The sequence below is a fragment of the Martes martes genome, assembly GCF_963455335.1.
Source record: "Martes martes genome assembly, chromosome: 8".
Lineage (NCBI taxonomy): Eukaryota > Metazoa > Chordata > Mammalia > Carnivora > Mustelidae > Martes > Martes martes.
In genome coordinates, this window is record NC_137895.1 from 4,099,657 (window position 1) to 4,122,199 (window position 22,543).

At 47.9% G+C, this 22,543-nt stretch overlaps 1 protein-coding gene across 1 annotated transcript in view; it reads right to left on the reverse strand.

Annotated features, from left to right (window-relative positions):
- Positions 1 to 18,339, reverse strand: part of ATXN10 (ataxin 10) — a 159,432-nt gene extending 141,093 nt beyond the window's left edge. The window contains exon 1 of the mRNA XM_080809915.1: positions 18,006 to 18,339. Coding sequence (XP_080666041.1) covers positions 18,006 to 18,121 — 116 coding nt within the window. The 5' untranslated portion in view covers positions 18,122 to 18,339. The remainder of the gene's footprint in view (positions 1 to 18,005) is intronic.
- Positions 18,340 to 22,543: the final 4,204 nt, after the last annotated feature.

The window sequence follows — 22,543 nt, forward strand, 5'->3', positions numbered from 1 at the left end:
CCAGGCTTGCACAATAATTTGTCACATGTGCACCAGGCCTTTCTCCTTGGTTACACTTTTAATCAAAAGAAAAATGTTTAGCTGAGCTAAGGCAAACTGCCATCTTCCTAAAATAACTACTAACGGCTGCCAGAGAATCATCATGAGAGCCCTCCCTCGGCACACAGCAATTCACGCTTGTGCCGTGAAGAGAAAGTAAGGTAATCTGGGACTGTGGTCACTGTCATTTGCTCTCCCCAGGCTGTGCACCCATGGATTCCTGAAAACACCAGGCACTTGCAAACCTCTCTGCTCCAACGTACGGGGGGGAATGCACCTTCTACACAACGCCCACCCAAGTGTCCGCCTGCAAAATCCTGCATCTCCTTATTGAAGCCTTTGGAAAACTCCCAGGGCCGGAGAAACTCTCTGCTACTCCAGGTGGACCAGCTCCCCCGTCAACGTCCCACTGTCATTCCGCCTGTAAGACGGACTAATTAAGACTTACCCGCTCAGATTATACTCACTTCTCCAACACAGCTCCCCGGCTGGCCCATAAATCACCGGGAAACAGAGCCTATCCTCTTTATTTCCATATCTCTAGGGTCCAGAACTGGCATTCACTAATTGTACTTACTCAAGCTGCCAACAGCGACGAGGCACCAGCGCGCTCGGTGGCATCTGCCTGCCTCACGGATGTGCACTGGGCACGCCCTGAGCGGGTGAGCAGGGGAGCTCGCGCCTGGGGCTGCAGCAACGGGAGAAAGAGACCTATCCAGGCATCCGCTCGACTCTCCCATTCCTGTCCATATATCCTGGCCTCCATATCTCCTTTCTCCTCAGAAAACGGTCATGTTTTCCAAAAGATGTAACCGTCTTATGACTGGATAGTTCACAAACATCGAATTTCTCCTTCTCCATGGGTGACACAATGGATGAGCCTAAGGGGGGAATGTAAACCTAGTGACAATCGTACCGGACAGCAAAGACTATCTGTTAGATGTCTGGCTCCTCTAGAAAGGGTAGAAGGAAAAAACCCTTTCTCTAGAGCGATACAATAAATGGTTGTAGACTTTACCCGCCACCTTTGTGTACAATACCTGATCAACTTCCACCGGGTGGGGAAAGAGCTTTCATTCGCTACCAGCAAGAACTGGGGAAACACCCAAAAGTCTTGTGTATACCTCTGTGCTCCTCGACAGCCTTGAAAGAAAGCTATTTGGTATAACAGATCCCAACAGCCCTAATGTACTCTGTCTTCAAGTTCGAAGTTCACCGTCAAGGCACTGCAGCTAAAGACCTGAAATGATCAACGACAGACAGCAGAACAGTAAAGACCAACTGCTCCCACATGACAAATGTTACTATTAATAATAGTAATTGCTGTCACTTCTGCTTTAACCAAACTAACACAAAATATTCAGAGACTTTAAAAAGCTTAGCTACTTTACTCACAGAAGGCAGAAAGTACTTAGGAGGACAATTAAAATTCAACTGTTAGACACTCCTATTAGATAGGAATGCATACCCCGAAGACAACATACAAATGAAATGTTACATTACAGAAACAAAAAAAAAAAAAAAAGGCTTTGAATTCTACAAAAGGTAGAATTTAATTTCCTTCAAGTCTGAACAGATCTGTAGGTTGAATCTTGGCAAGTCCCGTCTCAGTAAAATTAAAGAAAACTCCCCGTGACCGTATGTCAGAGATTAGATAGGCCCGCGGTCCCACGGGCACACACTTTTTCCAGTGAGTCATTCATGGGGCTGGACCTCCTCCCGAAAAGGGAGCCAAAGGCTCATCGGCCCGGCCCAGCCCTGCCCTGCCGAGACTTCCCTGCTCCAGAAAAGGAAGATTCTTAGACCTTGCAGCCCCGTTCCAAGATTAAGAATCACTGGCTGTTATTTAAAACCACAGCCCCCCCCCCCACTCCCAACCCTGCTTACTGATCTGACCAGGCTGGATGGAACAAAATAAAACAGAAAATAAAAACATTTGCCCTTCCTGCCAGAAACAGCTGCGGGCAGGATTCTGAGGTTCATCTTTGCCCACCCAGGAGCTCTCTTCCTTCCCTCTTCTGTTCCATCTGGAACTCTCAAGCTGTCCCTGACAGCTCCGACCAATCCATTTCTCTAGGAGAGGCCAGCAAGTAAACACTTGGGACCGGAGGGCCTGACGGGCTCGGTCACCACTCTACAACGCCGCCATCAGAGCAAAAGCAGCTGCAGACGACATCTGAGCGCACAAATATGGCTGAGTGCTGACAAAGCTCTCCTTGGGGACACTGACAGTTAAAGTTCATGCAGTTTTCTTATGACCCAAAGTTTACTTTTTCCAACCACTTCAAAATGTAAAAACTACTCACAGATCATTTAAGGAAGGAAAAAAAAGGAAAAGACAGACACGGACGTTCTTAAAAGGTGGCGGGGCCCCACCATGGCCCCCGGAGTAGTCTGGCACCCCTGCTTTGAAGAGTCCACACACATCAGCCCCCCCCACCCCCCAAAATGACACGCTTCCCCTTTCCCGCTGTCCTCACGATAGTCAAAATTCACCTCTCGTCAGAATCAGACTGCAAATGCACAACGCCGAGTGAGAGAAGCCAAGAAAAGGCGCAACCGGCAGGCAGGTGGGAAAGTAAACCACTGGCTGGCGTGTCCAGGAGCAGCACTGCCTTCAAAGAAACCTGACGGGTGACAGCGTGGCCACGGGCTCTGCGGGGAGTCGGAGGAAGGCACCCCAGATGCATCTAGGACGGCGTGTTAGCCACAGCTAGAAAGCTCTGTTAGAATATATATGAAGAACGTCTTCATGTTCTCAGGCGGAGAAAGATTTTATATATAAGGCCTCCTTAAGCTTATTTGGAAAAGTGGTCTTAGAGCAGGGAACCGGGTAAGGAAGTGCCGGGCCCCTTCCTGGGAGACGGGGTTGGAAGGTGAAGGCGTACCCACCCGGTGCATCACAGGGAAGGCGGAGGGCTGGCGGAGAGGCAGCCCGGCGAGGGAATGGAGAGGTAAACTGAGTCCGAGGCAAGACGGAACCACACCGTGCAGGCTGGAAGGATTTTGGCTTGTATCCTAACGGGAAAGCCCCAGAAGGCTCTAGTGCCCTGCATTCTGGGGGACCCCTCCGGCTGCTCTGTGATGAACGAACCACAGGGGATGAAGGCACCAGGAGACCAGTTAGGGCCCTGTTCTAGGAAAAGAGCGGCAGCGAAAGAATAAGCAGAGATCAGACTCTGGGTGTATTCTCAAGAAAGAGCCGACGAGATCTGACGACGGAATCTGTTGTGAGGGCCATCTGAGAAAGGGGACTCAGGGAGAACTCCAGAACTGTGGCCCAGGCAACTTCAGGAAAGATGTCCGTGCAGCTCGCCAAAAGGGAGAAGCCTGCCTGGAGATACCCACGGGGTGGGGGGCCCTGCGAGCTGGGACTGGTGAGGCTGGAGGTGCTTTCCAGAAACGACGAACCACACAGGAGGCAGAGCGATCCACAGGTCTGGAGTTCGGAAGGCAAGTTCAGCCCAGGCAGATGTTCCAGCCACCAGCAGACGGAGAGTAGTGAAGCACGGACTGAACGCGGTCGCTCGGGAGTGAAGCGAGCACAGGGCGGGGGAGAGGAGCGGTCTGAGGACGGAGCCCCGGGAGCCCCTGCAGCCCCGGGAGGGAGCTGCCAATGAGGAAGGTGGTTCAGAGGAGGGTGGTGGTGTGCAAGGCGGGCGAAGAAAGTGTTTCCAGGAGAAAGATGGGAGCCCCCACCGACTGCAGCCGGCGGTCAGGGGAGTGAAGGACGAAGAGGAACACCACTGGTCAGCAATGTGAAACGGGTTCGAGAGAGAGAGAAACTGAGATGGGTAAACAGAAATCACTGTTTGGAGAAGTTCCATTAGGAAAGGGAGCAGGAAAATGGGATCACGGCTCAGGGAAACAGAGCTTTCTCCCAAGGGGAAAAACAGCAGCAGATGTATAATCGGATGAAAATAATCCAACAGAAAGGGTAAAACTGACAATTTAAGAAGGGGGGGGGATTACGGGAGCGATGCCTGCAAAAGGGAGCGAAGTCGAGCGTGCAGGTCCGGGGACGGGGGGGGGGGGGGGGGGGCAGGTGGCATTCAGAGCAGGACCGTTCCTCCACAGCCACAGAAGGGAAGGCAGGGGACAGTCACGGCACAGGTAGCTGGGGAGAGAGGGGGACGGCGAGTCCTGGAAATCACCTTCTGGTTGCTCCTCTCTTCTCAGTAAAACAGGAAGCCAGGAGTGAGGATGAAGGAGACACAACGGAAAGTTAAGGAAAGGGAAAGGCAGGGCGGGGTTGACCAGGACAGCAAGAGGCCGAATGGAGGAGGGAGAGACAGAGCACTGCCAGGCAGCGCCAAGGCAGTGACCTTAATGACCAACCTAAACACAGACCCATCAGCACCGCTACGTAGGGATCGTCAACTTCCCACGAGACCAGTGAGCAAGGCTGTAAGCTTTCCTCGAGCCTGGCTCAGTTACCCGGGTGCGGGCACAGAGAACACAGCAAGCTGGCTTTATCCGGAGCCGGAGACGTCCCAGGGAAGCCTGAGGCCAAGTTAACAGAAGAGACAAGGGAAGCCCGGGTAGATACACCAGCAGTTGCTTTTACCACCAACCCATCCATCTAAAGTGGCTCAAGAAGGACAATGTGAATCCGAGGAACACAAGGGACAGGAATTAGCAGGGGATCGGGGCGCCGGGCTGGCTCCCTCGGCAGCGCACGGGGCTCTTAATCTCGGGGTTGTGAGTTCAAGCCCCACATGGGCATGGAGCCTACTTAAAATTTAAACAGAAACAAAGAAAAAGAAGTAGTAGGATCAACCGACTGTAGGTCCTGGTCGGACTGAAGACCCTTGCGGGAGGTGACCTAGAGAAGATCAAACAGGGGGCAAGAGTGGGACCCCTGAACAGACTGTGGCGGGAAGGCAGCTGTGGTTAATGATAAGGCCCCGGGGGCGCTGACAGTGTGTGGTTAGATGGGGTGAAGGTCAAGCTCACTGACAGAGAGAAAGAAAGTCAAGGAACGAAAAGGCCAGAGCAATGATCTACGGGAACACCAAAACAGCCAAGGGCTAAGACAGGACAAGCACTGCAGACTTAACACGACCTCGATTTCATTCTTCAAGGAACGAGGTGAAGTGACCCAGGGAATTCTTCTAGCGGCGAAAGTGACCACACATGGGGTACGCGCTGATGGCGTGAGATGGAAAGTTGGAGGGGTCCCAGGGGAAGTCTGGAAGCAGCCAGGGCCATCAAGGAGAACACCTAACACGCCTTCCACTGCAGGGTACACGGGAGAGAGCAAAGAGCCTCCCGCTTGGAAGACCTTCTGGAAAGGCATCCCTCAGAGGCGAGCCGAATTTCACTTCTATCAAGAAGATCAATGTTCAGAGAAGGAAATGAAGACGCTCAAATTTTGGGGAGGACATATGCGAGGGCTTCAAGAGCTGAGGAGTCAGAAAAGGTTCATACAAAGCCTTGAGGGAATCAGGAAGTAACAGAAAACCTAGTTCTCCATACAAATGAGAAAATCAGCTTGTGCATTTCCACCCATAAATATGCCTGTCGAGTTTTTATTTTCAGGGGCACAGAAACCACAAGTCACTCTGGGGAGAATGGATGTCTCTGCGCTACTGAGGTTTTCCATCATGTAATGGTATATCGCACCATTTGTCATCTTTTAACGCCCTTTGATAAAGCTATAACTATTCTCAAGGACAAAGACAACCACAAAAACACTTAAAGTCGTGCTTATTACGTGCCAGGCACTTCCCTGAGCCCGACATACACCAATGGCTCCAATGAGAGCGTCGCTGGCTTACACGTGGTCCCCTGGCTCTGACATGACTCGTCCACGTCTGCGGCCCGCAGGGCGGGTGACTCAGCGCAGGCAGGACCGGGGTCCCTGGGCCTCTGCCTGAGTTTCCTTGCCCACAGTCCAGGGACCACTAAGGAAGACTGGAAGAATGAAGAGCTGAGAAATTCTGCTCTGAGGGTGCTGGCGGTCACAGCCCTGGTCTTATTTATTTTGACTTGCTGGCTCCAACGCTTTCCTGTCTGTTCTGTCCATTTAAGAAAATTGAATGAGAGGGGTGGCTTACCCTGACCACATCTGTATTTTGAAGTTGAGTCAGAACACCTTACCAAATCGTTCCATGGGGTCCTCCAGCTCACAGCCTAGGTAAAAATAAAGCAAACTGTCATGCTGCTCTGCAAAGTGCTTTTTATAGCATCACTGAGTTGATGTTCTCGCTCAACAAAGCTGATCTGAATCACGGTTGAGTCAAGATGCCATACGATGACCTTAGCAAGGCTGACGACTCCTGTGGGTTTTTTGGGGGTTTTCGTTTTGTTTCATTTTTTGTTTTTGTTTTTGGTGCAGCCAGAGATTGTTGCTGGCCAGAGGCTCAGTAATGTTTGGGGAAAACCTAGGTGAGTATGCGTATACACAGACGGACAGGTTTATTTCTGAGCTCCAAAGTACGTTGACTCCAATGTGCTCGTTCTATTTCCTTCGTGAAAGTTCATCAATGCAGTTATACAAGCAGTTAGGAATACCAAGGCTTTTTTTCTTTACCTTTGGAATCATAGTCCTCTGTCATATTTGGCGTTTTTTCTATACTTTCCCTGCTAAAGTCCTTCGTCTACACTCTCTCTTTATATCGAATGACTCAAGAAAATATTTAAGGAACAATAAACACCCCATCAAGTGCTCATTCCGTGCTGGCTCTTCAAGCAGGTTCTGAGGATACAAAGGTAAATGAGGAGAAGCCTGCCCTCGGGCTGCTCTCACTCCAGCGGGCCAGCAGGTGATGACAGGTGATTGCAACACTCCAGGAAGTTCTTTCCAAGAGGGAGGTGCAGAGGGCCACAGGGCAAACAGGCCAGGAGGCAGGCTTTGAGGAGGAGGTGACACGGTAATTGAAGGAAAAATGATCTGTGTGTACACACAAAGGAATGGAGGCACACGACGATACTTACAAACTCAGTATCCTAGCATTTGAACTCTGGCTATGTTATGGGCTGACTACAGCTCTTCGCACTGATCAGCTACCACGACAGTGCTAAACGCTGGCACGTGTGAAGTCAGCAAAGAAAAGCAAACCCCACTAAAAGCTCTGGCGTGGCCAGAACAATAACTACAGACCGGCTCTTGGACACTCTCATCACAGCCAGCGGCTCCCCAACGCACTACGCAGTTCAACGTGTACGGAGCCCCCAAAATGGACCAAGAGCTGCATCAGAGACCCCTGTCCCGCCTGACACGTCTCCCCTCCATTCCAAACAATGTAATCAAGGTACTTTTAAAAAATAAATACACAGCCCGGCCTTAAAACAAGACACGTATGTCCATACTCAAAAACTGAACGGGAACGCTCAGCTACAATCACGTCTAAAACCAAGGAGTGAAGCTCGCTCGCCCAGGACGGGCAGAAGCCCCCTCCGCCGTGTGGCAATCAGGGCCAACACGAGGAAGTCAGCACTAGGCCAGGCCTCCCCTGCACTCGGAGACGGAAGGGTGCAGTAGGAATTACCAAAACTCCAAGGCCATCCAAACATCATCGGTAAGAAAAAAGGTAAGTTATCATCCATCCCCGTGCTGGGAGACTTTACAACAGCCCTCCACGCGTGAAAAGCGGCAGGACTCAAAGACACAATGTAAATGACACGACAACTGTACCAGTGTACCCCTTCTGAAATCAAGAGGGAAGCATGGGATCAGAGTGAAACAAGGAGCCCTCCTACCTCAATCCAACCCCCTGCTGGTGATCAAGCCCTGAAGTGTGATCCCTCCCATGACCATGACAACACGCGGCAGAAAGGGTAGGTCACTTCCAAGATTATTAAGACGCTCCAGCGTCCACCTTGAGCACAGTCTCCTGGCTCGCTGGCAAGAATGAGCCCGCTGCCAGGGTATGAGCAGCCCTAGGGAAGGATCCACGTGGCAAGGACTGAAAGCCTAACCTAAAGCCTGGCGAGAGTTTGGGATCAGGCCTCCAGCCCGTCGGGTCTTCAGGCTGGCTGACCCGGTGAACAGCCTGACCGCGACCTCAGGAAAGACACTAACCCAGATCCACCCAGCCAAGCATCTCCTGACCCTCACAGACTGCGTGATATCATAAACATGTGTGGTTTCAAGCTGCTACCTCCGGGGCAATTTGTTCCCATCCAGAGGACATTAACAGTATGGGTTAACATTTTGGCCTTTGAAAGAAGAAGACAAAACTTGAACGTTTATTGATTTTGCTAGTGAAATGCATGGGTACTCGTTAGATCATCTCTTCTATCGCCCACCATAAGGCACGGACATTTTTCTGTATTTGTGGTCTTGATTTGTCAGAAGTTTAAAAATAAGCAACCAAACCAACGAAAACACTAGGATGAAAACTAATGAAAAGCCTCAATTTCCTTTTCCAAAGACTACACAAGCATGGGTGTTCTGAATGTCAGTTCCTAAAGCAGTCACACCATGCAAACACATCTAAATTCCTCTGCCTAAGTCACAACACTGCTCATTTCAAGTACCTGCTTTTTTTACTGGAAGTTTTTACAGCTTCTTAAAATTATTTAATATTGCCGAAATACCTTTCTACCAAGGGATCACAATTGTGGCATGAAATTACTGCCCACATCTTAGATCTGAAAAACCATTTTTCTTCCACTGAGTTTCTTGTCCTTATACCTATTTTTTATTCCAAAGTTTCAGAGGCCGTTCCAAAAGCTTATTAAAACAAGAACCGGGGCTCAGTGGGTTAAGCCTCTGCCTTCGGCTCAAGTCATGATCCCAAGGCCATGGGACTGAGTCCCGCATCGGGCTCCCTGCTCTGCGGGAAGTCTGCTTCTCCCTCTCCCTCTACCCTACTTGTGTTCCCTCTCTTGCTGTCAGATAAATAAAATCTTTATAAAAAAATAAAGGACCTGACCATGGAAATGAGATGAAATTAAAAACTTTACAAGCATGACTTTAAAATACACAAAACTGGGCACCTGGGTGGCTCAGTCGTTAAGCATCTGCCCTTGGCTCAGGTCATGATCCCAGGGTTCTGCGATCAGGCCCACATCGGGCTCCCTGCTCATCGGGGAGCCTGCTTCTCCCTCTCCCTCTCTCCCTGCTTGTGTTCCCTCTCTCACTGTCTGTCAAATAAATAAATAAAATCTTAAAAATTAAATAAAATAAACAAAATTCCCAACAGTTACCACTCATTTCTTTTCACTTCATACCCTGACTAGAGCCCGCAATGTCAGGGTCTGCTGGGCACCGGATACTCACCAGGCCCTGTTCTGGACTAAGCATATGCAGCACACTCTAATACCTACATCGATCAACCCTACAAAGCAAACACTATAATACCCACTTTCTTTCCAGAGGGATGAGAAGAGTAGTAACTTACAGGCAAAAAATTAAGATACAATTTTACATGCAGTGAAATACACAAATCATGTTAAGTTTAATGAGTTGTGACCAATGCACGCCCCCAGGCAACCAATACCCCCAGCTAGATAAAGCCCACCTCCTTTGCTCCAGAAAATTCCCTCCTGTTCCTTTCCAGTCACTCCCCAACCTCTTTCGACAACCACTGTTCAGAGGTGTATCGGCACTGATTAGCCTTGCCCGTTGGAGAACTTCATAAACATAAACGCACACACCGCGTACTTGGCGTCTGGCCTCTTTCACCTGCTGTGTCCCTGAGACCTGTCCATTCTGCTGCGCTGGTGGTTCGTTCATGTAATTTTCCGGATAGTTTCAGCTGTTTCCCACTGGTGGAAATCTGAGGTGTTTCAAGCATTTGGCTGTATGTCTTCTGTGGACTTATGTTCTTGGCAGAGTCATAGGCAGGTGTATGTTAAATTTTACAGAAAAACTGCCAAAATGTTCCCCAGGGCAGGTGCACCATTTACACACCAGCAATCTACAATCGTAGCCATTCCGATGGGTATGCAGAGTTATCTCGTTATGGTTTTGTTTGTAAAAGCTTTATCGAGGGGCGTCTGGGTGATGCAGTTGGCTGCCCATCTGACACTTGATTCAGCTCAGGTCACGATCTCGGGATTGCGGGACTGAGCCCCACGTCAGGCTCCACACTAGACGTAGAGCCTGCTTAAGAGTCTCTCTCTGCCCCTCCCTCCTCTCAAAAATTAATTTAAAAAATTCAAAAATAAAAGCTTTATTGAGATATAATTTACATAACACATAATTCACCCTTTTCGAGTGTATAACTTGACGGATCTTTGTATATTACATTATTAATTTTTTTTATTGTGGTAAAATGCAATACAGTGGTCCCCCTGCCCTTATCCATAATCTGGCCTTCCACAGTTTTGGTCACCCACAGTCAACCACGGTCCACAAGCAGACACCCACTCTCTGATGTCCCATCAGATCAACAGCAGCCTAACGCTACGTCACGATGCTACATCATTCAGCTCACCTCATGGCGCCATGGGGGCGCTGCTATCATCTCCCGTCATCACAGGAAGGGCGAATACAGCACAGGGAGATACTCTGAGAGAGAGACCAACCACACTCCCATAACTTTTATTACAGTATGCTACTATTGTTCTATTTCACTCCTAGTTACTGCTGTTAATCTTACTGTGCCTCACTTATAAATTAAATGTTATCACAGACAGTATGGATAGGAAAAAACATCCACAGTTTCAGGTATCCACTGAGGGTCCTGGAACGTGTCCCCCAAGGATAAGGGGGGAGAACTACTGTGTACCTAACATAAATTTTGTCATTTTGACCATTTTTAAGTGTAAAATTCAGTGGCTTGAATTATGTTCACATTGTTGTGTAACCACCACCATCTAATTCCAAAACTTTTTGAATACCCCAAAGAGAAACTCTAGAACCACTGGGCATTAGCTCCTCCCCACCCCTAACCACGGGTAACCTCTAACGTGCTAGGTACCTTATAAAGCGGAATCGTGTATTTGTCATTTTATGTCTCGTTTCCTCCACGGAACATGTTTTCAAGGTTCATCTGCACTGCAGCACGGATCAGCACTTCACTCCTCTTTATTGCTCAGTAATATCTCAGTGGATGGACAGACCACATTTTATGTACCCACTCATCTGCTGATGGACACCTGGGTCACTTCCATCTTGTGGCCATTGTGAGTAACGCACACCGAGCCCTGGCCCACGAACACCTGTTGGAACCTCTGCTCTCAGGTGTGTCTGCGATGCCCGCCAATGAGTGGGGCTGCTGAGTCACACTGGCCTTCTGAGGAGCCCCCAAACTCCTTTCCACAGTAGCTACACCATTTACCACTCCCACTAACGATGCCCAAGCGGTCCACTTTCTCCACATTCTCACCAGCACTTCCGTTCCTTTTTTCTGCTGTCACAGCTTTCCTGACGAATGTCAAGTGCTATCTCATTTCAATTTGCATTTACTTAAAGACCAATAACATGGAGCACCTTGTGTGTTTGTTGGACACTTATGCACTGTATCTTCTTTCATGAAGCAGAGAATTTTTTCACCCAATTTTTTAATTAGTTTCGTCTTCTTACCATTGTGTCGTAGGGGCACTTCGTATATTCTAAAACATGTCCTTTGTCAGACACAGGAATTCAAGTATTTTCTCAGTTCATGGCTTGCCTTTTCATTTTCTTAATTATGTCTTGGGGTGAGTGTAAGTTTTTCATTCTGATAAAGTCTAATGGTAAAGTCCATTTTTTCTTGCATGGTTTGTGTTATCTGTGGGCTAAATAAGAAATGTTTACCTACACTCCGGGTCACAACGATAATCTCCCATGTTTCCTTTCCAGCACTTTACAGTTTTGGCTTTTATGCTGAGGTACTTTTTGTGGAATACGTGGGCCAAAGTTCATTTTGTTCCCATCAGATGTCAAGTTCTTCCACCACCATTATTAAAAGACATAGTTTTTAGACTGATTTGGGTTTTGAGTTTGCAGATATTCGTCAAAGGGAAGATACCTAGAAAAGGCCTCCATTTTTCATACAAACATTCAGTGTTCAATAAAAGAGACAGGACCAAATTACTGAACACAAGAAAAACTAACATTGGAAAGTTATCAGGCACTTTTTTTTGGTAATTTTTAAGTAGGCTCCACACTGAATGTAGAGCCCAATGTGGGGCTTGAACTAGCAACCCTGAGATCATGATCTGAGCTGACACCAGGAGTCAGATGCTTAACCAACTAAGCCACTCAGACACCCCGTCAGGCACGTTATTTCAAATAACTATAATTAATATGTTCAAGAAGTAATGAATCTGTTTAAAAAATCAGAGAGAAATTCTGCAATATGATAACTCAAAATACGTACCTGAAACTAAAAACACAGTGGATAACAGTAGACTAAACACAGCAAAAGAGAGGATCAGAATACTAGAAAGCAGATTAGTAGCAAATTTTCAAACAGAAACTCTGAGAAGGGACAAGAAAGAAATGGGCGTGTGATACATATAAAATATAGTGAGGGGCCCCATGGTGGCCCAGTCAGTTAAGCGTCCAACTCTTGGTCTCAGCTCAGGTCATGATCTCAGGGCTGTGAGATCAAGCCCCAAGACTGGCTCTGTGCTCAGGGGGAGTCTACTTGAAGATTCCCTCCCTCTGTCCCTCTCCACATGCACACAGGCTCTCTCTCGCTCTGATGAATAAGTAAATCTTTAAAATATGTATTTATAGTGAAAGGTTTAACATGTGTAACTAGAAGGAAAGGCAAGAATGGGAAAGAAGCAACATCTGAAGAAACACCAGCTGATGTACTGATGAAGAAAATCAAATTCAAGACGCATTATCCAACAGAATAATTCAAAGAAAAGCCAAACAGCTCTATCCTCCTGGGCCTTCTATTCTGGAAAGAGGCAGAGCATCAATAAAAAAATCATTACAAAATAAAACAAAGTATGTTAAAAAATAGTAAGTGCTCTCTTAAGAAAACGAAATAGAGTTTATACGGCAAAAGGGGTTCAGAAGGCTGGAGGGAAACAGCTGCTCTATTCGGCGGGATGTACAAAACCTGGAAGAAAGTAAACAGAAAAACAATTTTACTTTTTTTTTTTTTAAAGATTTTACCTATTTGGGAGAGAGAGAGAGAGAGACAGATGAAGACAGTGAGAGAGAGCATAAGCAGGGAAGAGAGGGGGAAGCAGGCTCCCCAGGGGGCAGGAGCCCGACGCAGGACTCAATCACAGGACCCGGGAACTACCACCTGAGCCAAGGCAGACACCCAACCAACAGACACACCCAGGCACTCCCAGAAAAACAATTTTAACTAAACACAGATTAGAGAGGAAAAATAAGCTATCTTGACAGAAGTTAAGAAAATATGTATGTATACAAACCTGTATGTTTTACATGAGATTGGAAGAAAAGACCAAGCATGCACCTTGGGTAATAAGCTACGCGTACCAGCAATTCCACAGTGATTTGTCAATGGGGCGCCTGGGTGGCTCAGTGGGTTAAGCCTCTGCCTTCAGCTCAGGTCATGGTCTCAGGGTCCTGGGATCGAGCCCCGCATTGGGCTCTCTGCTCAGCGGGGAGCCTGCTTCCTCCTCTCTCTCTGCCTACTTGTCATCTCCCTCTCTGTCAAATAAATAAATAAAATCTTTAAAAAAAAAATTTGTCAAGCACCTCTAATTATCAGACCCCATGCTAGATCTAGGGATACGGTGAATGTGATATGCTCACTTCATCCAGAAGCTTAGCAAATGGGGGTGCCTGGGTGGCTCAGTTAAACGTCTGCATTCGGCTCAGGCAATGATCTCAGGGTCCTGGCATCGAGTCCCGTGTCAGTCTCCCTGCTCAGTGGGAAGCCTGCTTCTCCCCCTGCCTCTCTTCCCCGCTTATGCTCTCTCTCTCAAATAAATAAATAAAATCTTAAAAAAAAAAAAGAAGCTTATCAAATGGAAAAACAATGAGGTATCAGTTTAAGTTTGAGAAGAATTTATAGAAAGTAATATCCAAATGTTACATTACTTCAGGAATGCTCAAGAACCAGAACGTAATCTTGCCAAAAAGAGAGAGAGAGAGAGAGACAGCAGCACTATCCATAACTTTCTACAATGATGAAAACATTCCACATCTGCAGTGACCAACACAGCAGCCACTAACCACATGTGGTTACTGAGTACTTGAAATGTGGCTATTGCCAGTAAGGAACACAACCACTCATTTTACTTATTTCTAATTAATCTAAATCGCCACACATAGCTAATGGCTACTCAACGGCCAGTGGAGGCACAGAGTTCGACAATAAGCTCCACTAGGCTCCACATGTTAACCTAAGGGTCCGGCTACATCACAGAGAGAGATGATGGAGAGATGCACCATGAAGGTAACTAAAGGGTTGGAAAACCTCCAGCAAAAACCCAAAAACAGAATTTTTAATGTATCTATATCTTATTTTGTTTCAGAAAGAATTTAATGAAGACTGACAGCACAACAAGAAAAATCACTTGTTAAATCAATGTTAAAAACGCACATGTGTACATTAAACAAAAGGTAGAAAACAAATGTAATCGGTAAGAAACAGAATCACCTTCCACAAAGAAGCAATAGCCGAAGAGTATCTTTTTTTTTTTTTTTTAAGATTTATTTATTTCAAAGAGAGAAAAAGAGCGGACGGGAGCACCAGCGGGAGGGGCAGAGGGAGAGGGAAAATCTCAGGCAGACTCCGCACTGAGCACAGAGCCCAACACAGGGCTCCACCTCACGACAAGGACATCTGGACCTGAGCCGAAACCAAGAGTCGGACGCTTAACACACTGCACACCCGGGGGGCGCCCCACCGAGTACTATCTTAATACTGGTATTTTATGACTCTCAGCATTTTTTATGGATTTTTGTGATTAAGATACTATTCAAGAAGTGGGCTATACAATCCAGGGCATGAAGAAGTTAGACTGGTGTATCAATGATCTACTGCTATGTAACAAATGACCCCAAACACAGCAGTTTAAAACGCTACCGCTATGGTCTCGCTCAGGTCTGAGGGTCAGGAATCTGGGAGTGGCTGAGCGGGGTGGTTCTGGCTTCTGGTCTCATGAGGCTGCACAGATGGCGGAAAAGTTTCCCTGGATTAAGAACATCACTTCCAAGATGGTTCATCACATTCCTGGCCACACGGATCTCTCTGCACAGATGACATTGTCCTCATGACATGGCAGCTGACTCTGTCAGTGATTCGAGAGGGAGCCGAGAGGGAGCTGCACTGCCGTTTCTGACCTAGTCTCAGAAGTCACACACTGTCACTCCCATCGTAATCTATTATATTAAAAGCAAATGACTAAATTCAGCCCACAAAGGAGAGAGGAATTAACCTCCTCCTCTTGAAGGATGAAGTATCAAAGATTAGCGGAACATCAAAAACCGTTACAATGGGACAGGAGTTTCCGTTCACTTGGGGGTTGGAAGGAGATCCTGGGATCCCTTTCCCTGGAAATCTAAAAATTAGAATACATTATAACCTTTCCAACCGCTTTCCAAAAGGCAAGAGATTAAACCCGACTGGGTTCTCGGTCACTTCCAACCCAACCACGTTTTCAGAGCTGGTATTAAATAAGTAGCCAGAAACACCGTGGCTGTGCGTACAATGTTCCAGAGCCTCAAGTGATTCCGCCAAGTGAGCAGTTTCATCCCCACTTTCAGATAAGAGGTCTGGGGAGATAAGCCACAAGTCCTGTCCAGGTCTACCCGGTTCCCAAGGTTTTGTTCTACCTCAGGATGCTTCTCTGACTCCAGCTACCACAGAAGCTGGTGTGTGTAATGTCACACATATGGAAAGTACCACAAAACGTATTACTTCAGCCAAGATTTTCATCTATTGTTCCATCAATTACTTTCTTTCCCAGTCTGTTTTGGTTTGGTTTGGTGTTTTCTACAGGCTGCTCCCAGGCCTCATTTTGCTTCGCTTTGCGTCCCATCGAGCACCAGGTCCGCTGGCCCATCCACCCTCTGGGTCCCCCTGCATAGGAGAAGCAACGAGTAACTTGCTCAAAGACACACGGAGGCAGGGACAGAACCAGTACCACAGCCTGTCCTTACAAACCCTCCCGCAGGGCTCTCTGCACCACCAAATTCCGCCTCCCCATCCCCAGACCTGCACAGCAGTCCACCTCTCCCTGGTCTCCAAACTCTGCCTGGAACAAGGACACTGACCCAGAAAAGCTCAAGTCAAATGTGGAAAGCTTGATTTGCTCACTCTTCCCCAACAATCCAGTTGGACCCTGATGGCGGTCCATTCGACCTTGTAAATATTTTTCAGTACTTACCCTATCCATCCTCATAAACAATGTCCTACTTCAGGCCATTTTCTTTCACTTGGGCTTCTGCATCAGCTTCTTAAGTCTCCTGCCTCTAGCTAGCATCACCCTCCCTAATTTATCCCCCATATGGCAGTCAGACACTTCTCTGTAATGCCCAGGACTTATCTTGCCACCCCCTAGAAAGAACCTTCAGGGGCTCCCCATCCACGCCCCTCACGACCATCAGGAAGGGCCTTGTAAACTGGCTCAGGGTCTTGGATTTTATCCCAAAGATTACAAAAAGGGATCTGATGTTTGAACGTCTCCTCTGTACCAGACATCTTACCCATGTGATTTCATTTAACCCTCTCGGGAGCTCTGCAAAATCTGCATATGATGCCTTTGCATATACTGTCCTAATTAGCCCTCTCATCTGTCAGCCATGCAGCCAAAATAATCTAAAGCCTTTCCTTGCCCACCATCTATCCAACAGGTCCACAAGTTCCCTCTGGGGAAGCTTCTTGTCTAGACCATTACAATTTGTTCACATGGCGCGGTGCAGATGCTCAGTACAGGGCTGACAGTTGATAATCAACTGCGAGGGAGGTCCACCATGATGTAAATGTGCTGAAGCATTAACTCCATCACTGCATCTCCTAGGAGTATCTTATCAATTACCTACCTCCCCCAGACCCCACAGAGTGCCCGGCGCTTTTACCACGCCTTCAACAGCTCAATGCTGCCATTGTGATCTAAGGGAACCGAAGGGCTCAGACCAAGGTGTCCCATTTAAAGATTAGAGGGCCTCTGGGAACTGATCATCTGGACCAGCCCAGCCCGCATGTAGCGGTCCCTTTCTGTGCTCTGTCTGTGCCCACCTCCCAGATAAAATTATCTGCCAGCTCCCCCAGAACGGGACCTCCCGGTAAAGGACTTCATTGTTCAACTTCACCACGTAGCGCAAAGCCTGGAACACGGGGACCATCGATAAACGTATTAAAGGAAAAGAATCCGAGCTGACGTTTATTTGGTACTATGTACTAGGGATCTGGTAGGCATTATCTCATTTAATCCTTACAGCCATCCTCCCAGGGAAATGCTGAGACACTGTTCCCACGTAAACGGATGAGGCCCGGAGAGGACTACAACACAATAAAACAAGCACCGACTGAGAGTGTCACATACTTTGCATTTTCACACGCTTTATTTATTTCATTCACCCCACTGTACAGTCCCGCAATGAAGTTATAGGTTATATTCCCATTTTACACATTAAAAAAAAAAAGAATCGAAGGCTTGGAGAAGTCGCCCAATACCGCACGGGCTGTAAGGCCAGCCCGAGCAGGTCCGCCGAGTCCCGCCCCTCCGCACTTGGCCATGTCGCCCCTGCAACCCGCCCCCTCCCGAGCAGGGCGCTCCCGCTCCCCACCCCGCGCGGCCCGGGCCCCGGGGGCTGCCCCACCGCGCAGCAAGGCGGTCCCCGCGGCCGCCCCCGGGTCCCCGCCACGCGCCCCTGCCCGCCACCACGCCGCGACGCGAACTGCGGGCCTCGCCACTGCTCCCGGCCGGGGCCCCCCGCGCGCGCTCGGCCAGCACGCCGGGCGGCCGGTGGCACCGGGCTGGCCTGGGACGGTCCCTTCCCGCGCCCGGCTCCGCACCTGTGCCGGCGGGTGGGCGGCAGGGCCCAGCCCCCCGAGCCCCTCGGGCCCACCGCGGAGGCCTCCGCCGCCCGCCGCCCGGGAGGAGGGGCGCCCGCTCCCCGCTCGCCCGCGCCGCCCGGCCGTTACCGGTTCCGCTGCTCTTTGAAGAGCGCCGTCAGCGCGCGGAGGGCCTCCAGGTCCTGGATGGGCGCGGGCACCATGACGCCCGACAGCCGGGCGGGCGGCGGCCTGGGCGCCGCCATCTTGCCGCTCGCAGCTCGCCGAGCCGGGCGACGACGAGGAGCCGGAGCAGGAGGAGGAGCGGGGGCAGCGCAGGCGAGGGAGGAGCACGGCCGCCGCCGCCGGACGCCGCCGCCGCCGCACCCCGGACCCGGCGAGAGAGCGCGACGACACGCTTCCAGCCTCCCCTCGGGCGGCGACGGGGACGACGCGGCGCGGGCAGGGGGCGCGAGCGGAAGTCCCGCCCGAGGGGAGGGGGCGCGAGCGGAAGTTCGGGGGGAGGGGCACCGAGAGGGCTTTGGGTCTGAGAGGAGGAGCCCGGCACCCAGGCTCCTCGGGAGGGGGGGAGTCGGATGGGGCCTGGCCAGCAGTGGGGACAGGACAGATGCACCCCGAAGAGGAGATGCGGGCGTGGGGGCGCTGCAAAGGGGGGTGCAGGGACAGGTGCACCCTGAGGAGGGAGGGGGCGGGGGGCAGCGACGGGTGGGGGACAGGCACAGATGCACCCTGGGGGGGGGGAGGGGTCTGGGCACAGGGACAGATGCACCCTGAGGAGGAGATGCGGGCGTGGAAGGCGCTGCAAAAGGGGGTGCAGGGACGGGTGCACCCTGAGGAGGGAGGGGGCGGGGCAGGGGTCTGGGCACAGGGACCGATGCACCCTGAGGAGGAGATGTGGGGGTGGAGGGTTCTGTGGGAGGGGGTGGGGGTGTCAGAGAGTCATCTGAGGCTCCTTTGAAGAAGGTTGAAGACCTCATTCTGCTGTTGAGATGGGTTGATTGGTGCCCCCCATGGACCCACTGGGAAGTGGAGCGGTCTGTCCGCAGAGTGCAAGTCCCAGACCCTGAGAGCTCGGTTCCCAGGATTTCATGATCATTTATTCACTGGTGATACCAGACGGTTTACCGGGTGCCAATACATTGCTCCAGCTCATCCAGGGCTTAAAATAGAAGTAGGAGTTAAGTAGCTGAATTCTCCATCAGTAGGTTAAGAGTTGTTTTTTTCTAAGGCAAATGAAAATATTTTTTTCAAGAAACAAAGTTCTGTGAGTGGTTGTAGGTAATTCATGTATTTTCTTTCCACTACCCTTTATCATATAATGTGTACTTTCAATATTGTCAGCAAGCCCTGCGCTGGGCGAAGGGATTCCAGCCCTGAAGGAACTCAAGACAGAAGAGGCAAATGGTAACTGCTGCGGCAGAGAACCGTCCACATTGCTTTGGGGCATTTTGATTTCAGGAGTCGGAGTGTGTTTATAATGTGGCACTTTTGATATTCTTTGCTAAGGACAATTTAAAGACACAATAAGCACCACCAGAGTATGCAGGAGTAATGAATCATGCATGGGCAAGTTAGGGGATAACGTAATCAACCTTACGGGTTCAGCGGATTACATATTCATTTCAGAAACATCTCTGTGTGTCAATTATGTGCCAGGCATTAGATCACCTAGCAGTCCAAAAGACAATTCAAAATGTTTAACAATCCTGAGACTAGCAGGGCAAAATCACCCAATATTGCCTTGAGGAGCTGGGGCTAGTAAAATGCATTGTCCTGCATCAAGTTCTTCCCGCTTAGTTTTCCATCATCAGGTGTAAAACAAAAGTAACTACTCTGATTCTTCCAGAAAACCTTCCCCATAATATTCCCATTTATTGCCTGGAATCTTGCAATCTCTTGATTGGTTTCTCAGCTTCTCTCACCTCCCTATATTCTAGATCTTTTAAAAGTGTAAGTCAACATTTCGCTTTTGCTCAAAACCTTGTAAAGGATTTCCATTTCACTCAAAGTAAAAGCCAAAATGCTTCCGGTGAAGAAGTCCCTGAGTAGTCAGTGTCCCTCCTCCTGCCCACCCCTATCACTTTGTCTCTTCCTCCCACACTGGCTTCCTTGTGGTCCTCCACTAGGGGAAATGCGGTCCTGCCTCAGGACTTCGCACATGCCATTCCTTTAGTGTGGAACTGTCCACACTCTCCCAGCAGACACCGGCATAGTTTGCTTCCTTCAGCTATATGCTGAACAGATCTCTTCATGAGCTTCCCTGGTTGATTTTTAAAATTGTAAACATTCCACACGAATTCCTGATTCTGAGAAATTGTTCTCCATAGCATTTAACACTTTCTTTACTACAGTTTACTTATCGATTTTGTTTCCTGCCTTAATGTCTTCCAGCACCTAGGAAAGGACCTACCACATGGTAATTTCTCAATAAATATTAGTTGAATTCATGAACAAAGAATTTTTTAAAGGTATTTTCAGAAAGGAGAAAGAAAATAACATGCCTCCAGAAGAGAGAGAAAAAAAAAAAGACACCAATCCAAAACATACAGGAAAGAGGAAGGATGGAAGAGAGGAAGAAAAAAATTATAAGAAGATAAAAAGAGGTGCGTTAACAGCACAGACTAGTAGTATGGGCAAGCATGAGAAACAAAAGGAGATTAAATTGGTCAAACGGTAGATGTTATTGATTGCCCAGAATCAACTAGGGGATATCAATGTTGACTGAATTGACAGAAGTAAGTTAATATTTCACTTGTGTGAAATGGCATTTTTTCCTTAACCTGTTTTTATTTTTTTAGCTTCAAGTATGTTTTTTTCCCTTTCTCTTTTTTTTTTCTTTGACTAAGTGTTTTTATTTTAATTCCAGTATAGTTAACATACAGCGCAATACTGTTTCAGGTGTACAATATAGTAATTCAACAATTCTATACAGTACTCCGTGCTCATTATGATAAATGTACTCTTTAATCCCCATCACCTATTCCTCTAGCTCTATCCATGTTGTTACAAATGGCAAGATTTCATTCTTTTTATGGATAAACAATATTCCATTCTGTATGTATACCACATCGTCTTTATCTGTTCATCTACCAGTGGACACTTGGGCTGTTTGCATAATTTGGCTATTATAGATAATGCTGCAGTAAACATTGGGGTACATGTGTCCCTTTGAATTAGTGTTTTTGTATTTCAGAGGGAAAATATCCAGTAATGCAATTGCCGGGTCATAAGGTAGCTCTATTTTTAATTTTTTGAGGACCCTTTGTACCCTTTTCCACAGTGGCTACACCAGTTTGCATTCCCACCAACAGGGCATGGGCGTTCCTTTTTCTCTACATCCTCACCAACGCCTCTTGCTTCCAGCCATTGTGACAAGTGAGAAGTGATTATCTCACTGTGGTTTTGATTTGCATGTCCCTGATGATGGGTGATGTGGAGCATCTTTTCCTATGTCTCTTGGCCATCTGTATGTTTTCTTTGGAGAATGTTTGTTCATATCTTCTGCCCATTTTTAAACTGGATTATTTGCTTTGGGGGTGTTGTGTTGTATAAGTTCTTTATATATTTTGGATACTAGCCCTTTATGGGATATGTCATCCTCAAGCATCCTCTTTCATTCAGCAGGTTGTCCTTTAGTTTTGTTGGTTGTTTCATTTGCTGTGCAGAAGCTTTTTATTTTGGAGCAGTCCCAATAGTTTATTTTTGCTTTTATTTCCCGTGCCTCAGGAGACACATCTAGAAAAATGTTGCAATGGCCGATGTCAGAGACATTACTGCCTGTGCTCTCTTCTGGGATTTTTTTAATGGTTTCAGGTCTCATGTTTAGGTCTTTAATCTGTTTTGAGTTTATTTTTGTGTATGGTGGGAGAAAGTGGTCTAGTTCCATTCTTTGGCATGTAGCTGCCCACCTCCACATGTTAAAGAGAGTCTTTTCCCATCACGTGTTCTTGACTCCTTTGTCGAAGATTAATTGACATAGAGTTACGGGTTTGTCTCTGGGTTTTCTATCCTGTTCCATTGATCTATGTGCCTATTTTTGTGCTAGTATCATACTGTTTTGATTACTACAGCTTTGTAATATAACTTGTAATCCAGAATTGTGATACTTCCAAGTTTGTTTTGTTTTTTCAAGGTGGCTGTGGTTATGTGGGGTCTTTTGTGGTTCCATACAAATTTTAGGATTGTTTGTTGGAGTTTCATGGTATTTTGATAGGGATTGCATTAAATCTAAATGGCATTTTTAAATGTTACATCAGTGTGGTTTGCCTTAGATAATGTGTCCACTGTGTTGATGTACATGAATTAAACTTTAAATGAAGTTTGTGATATAAACATATGCCTTGAGCCCAGTGTAGAATAGGATCAATAATCAAGAAGTAAAATAAATAATTTTTAAAAACAAGGAGGTGGGGGAGGAGGAAAGCAAGGGAGAAAGTAGGTGAGGTTGAAGACAAAAAGATTTAGACTCAAGTGTGTATGTTTATTGCAAGGAAAAGAGAGAGGATGTAAATGAATAGTGATAAAAGGTAGAAAAAATGAGTGACAAATGGATAGAAAACTTCTTGCCTGTGCTGGCTCCTCTGTCTGCAACCTTCTCCTTGCCATCACTGCCTATAATTCTCATTAGAAAGCTATGCCATTACCCACCACCTACTGCACCAAAACAC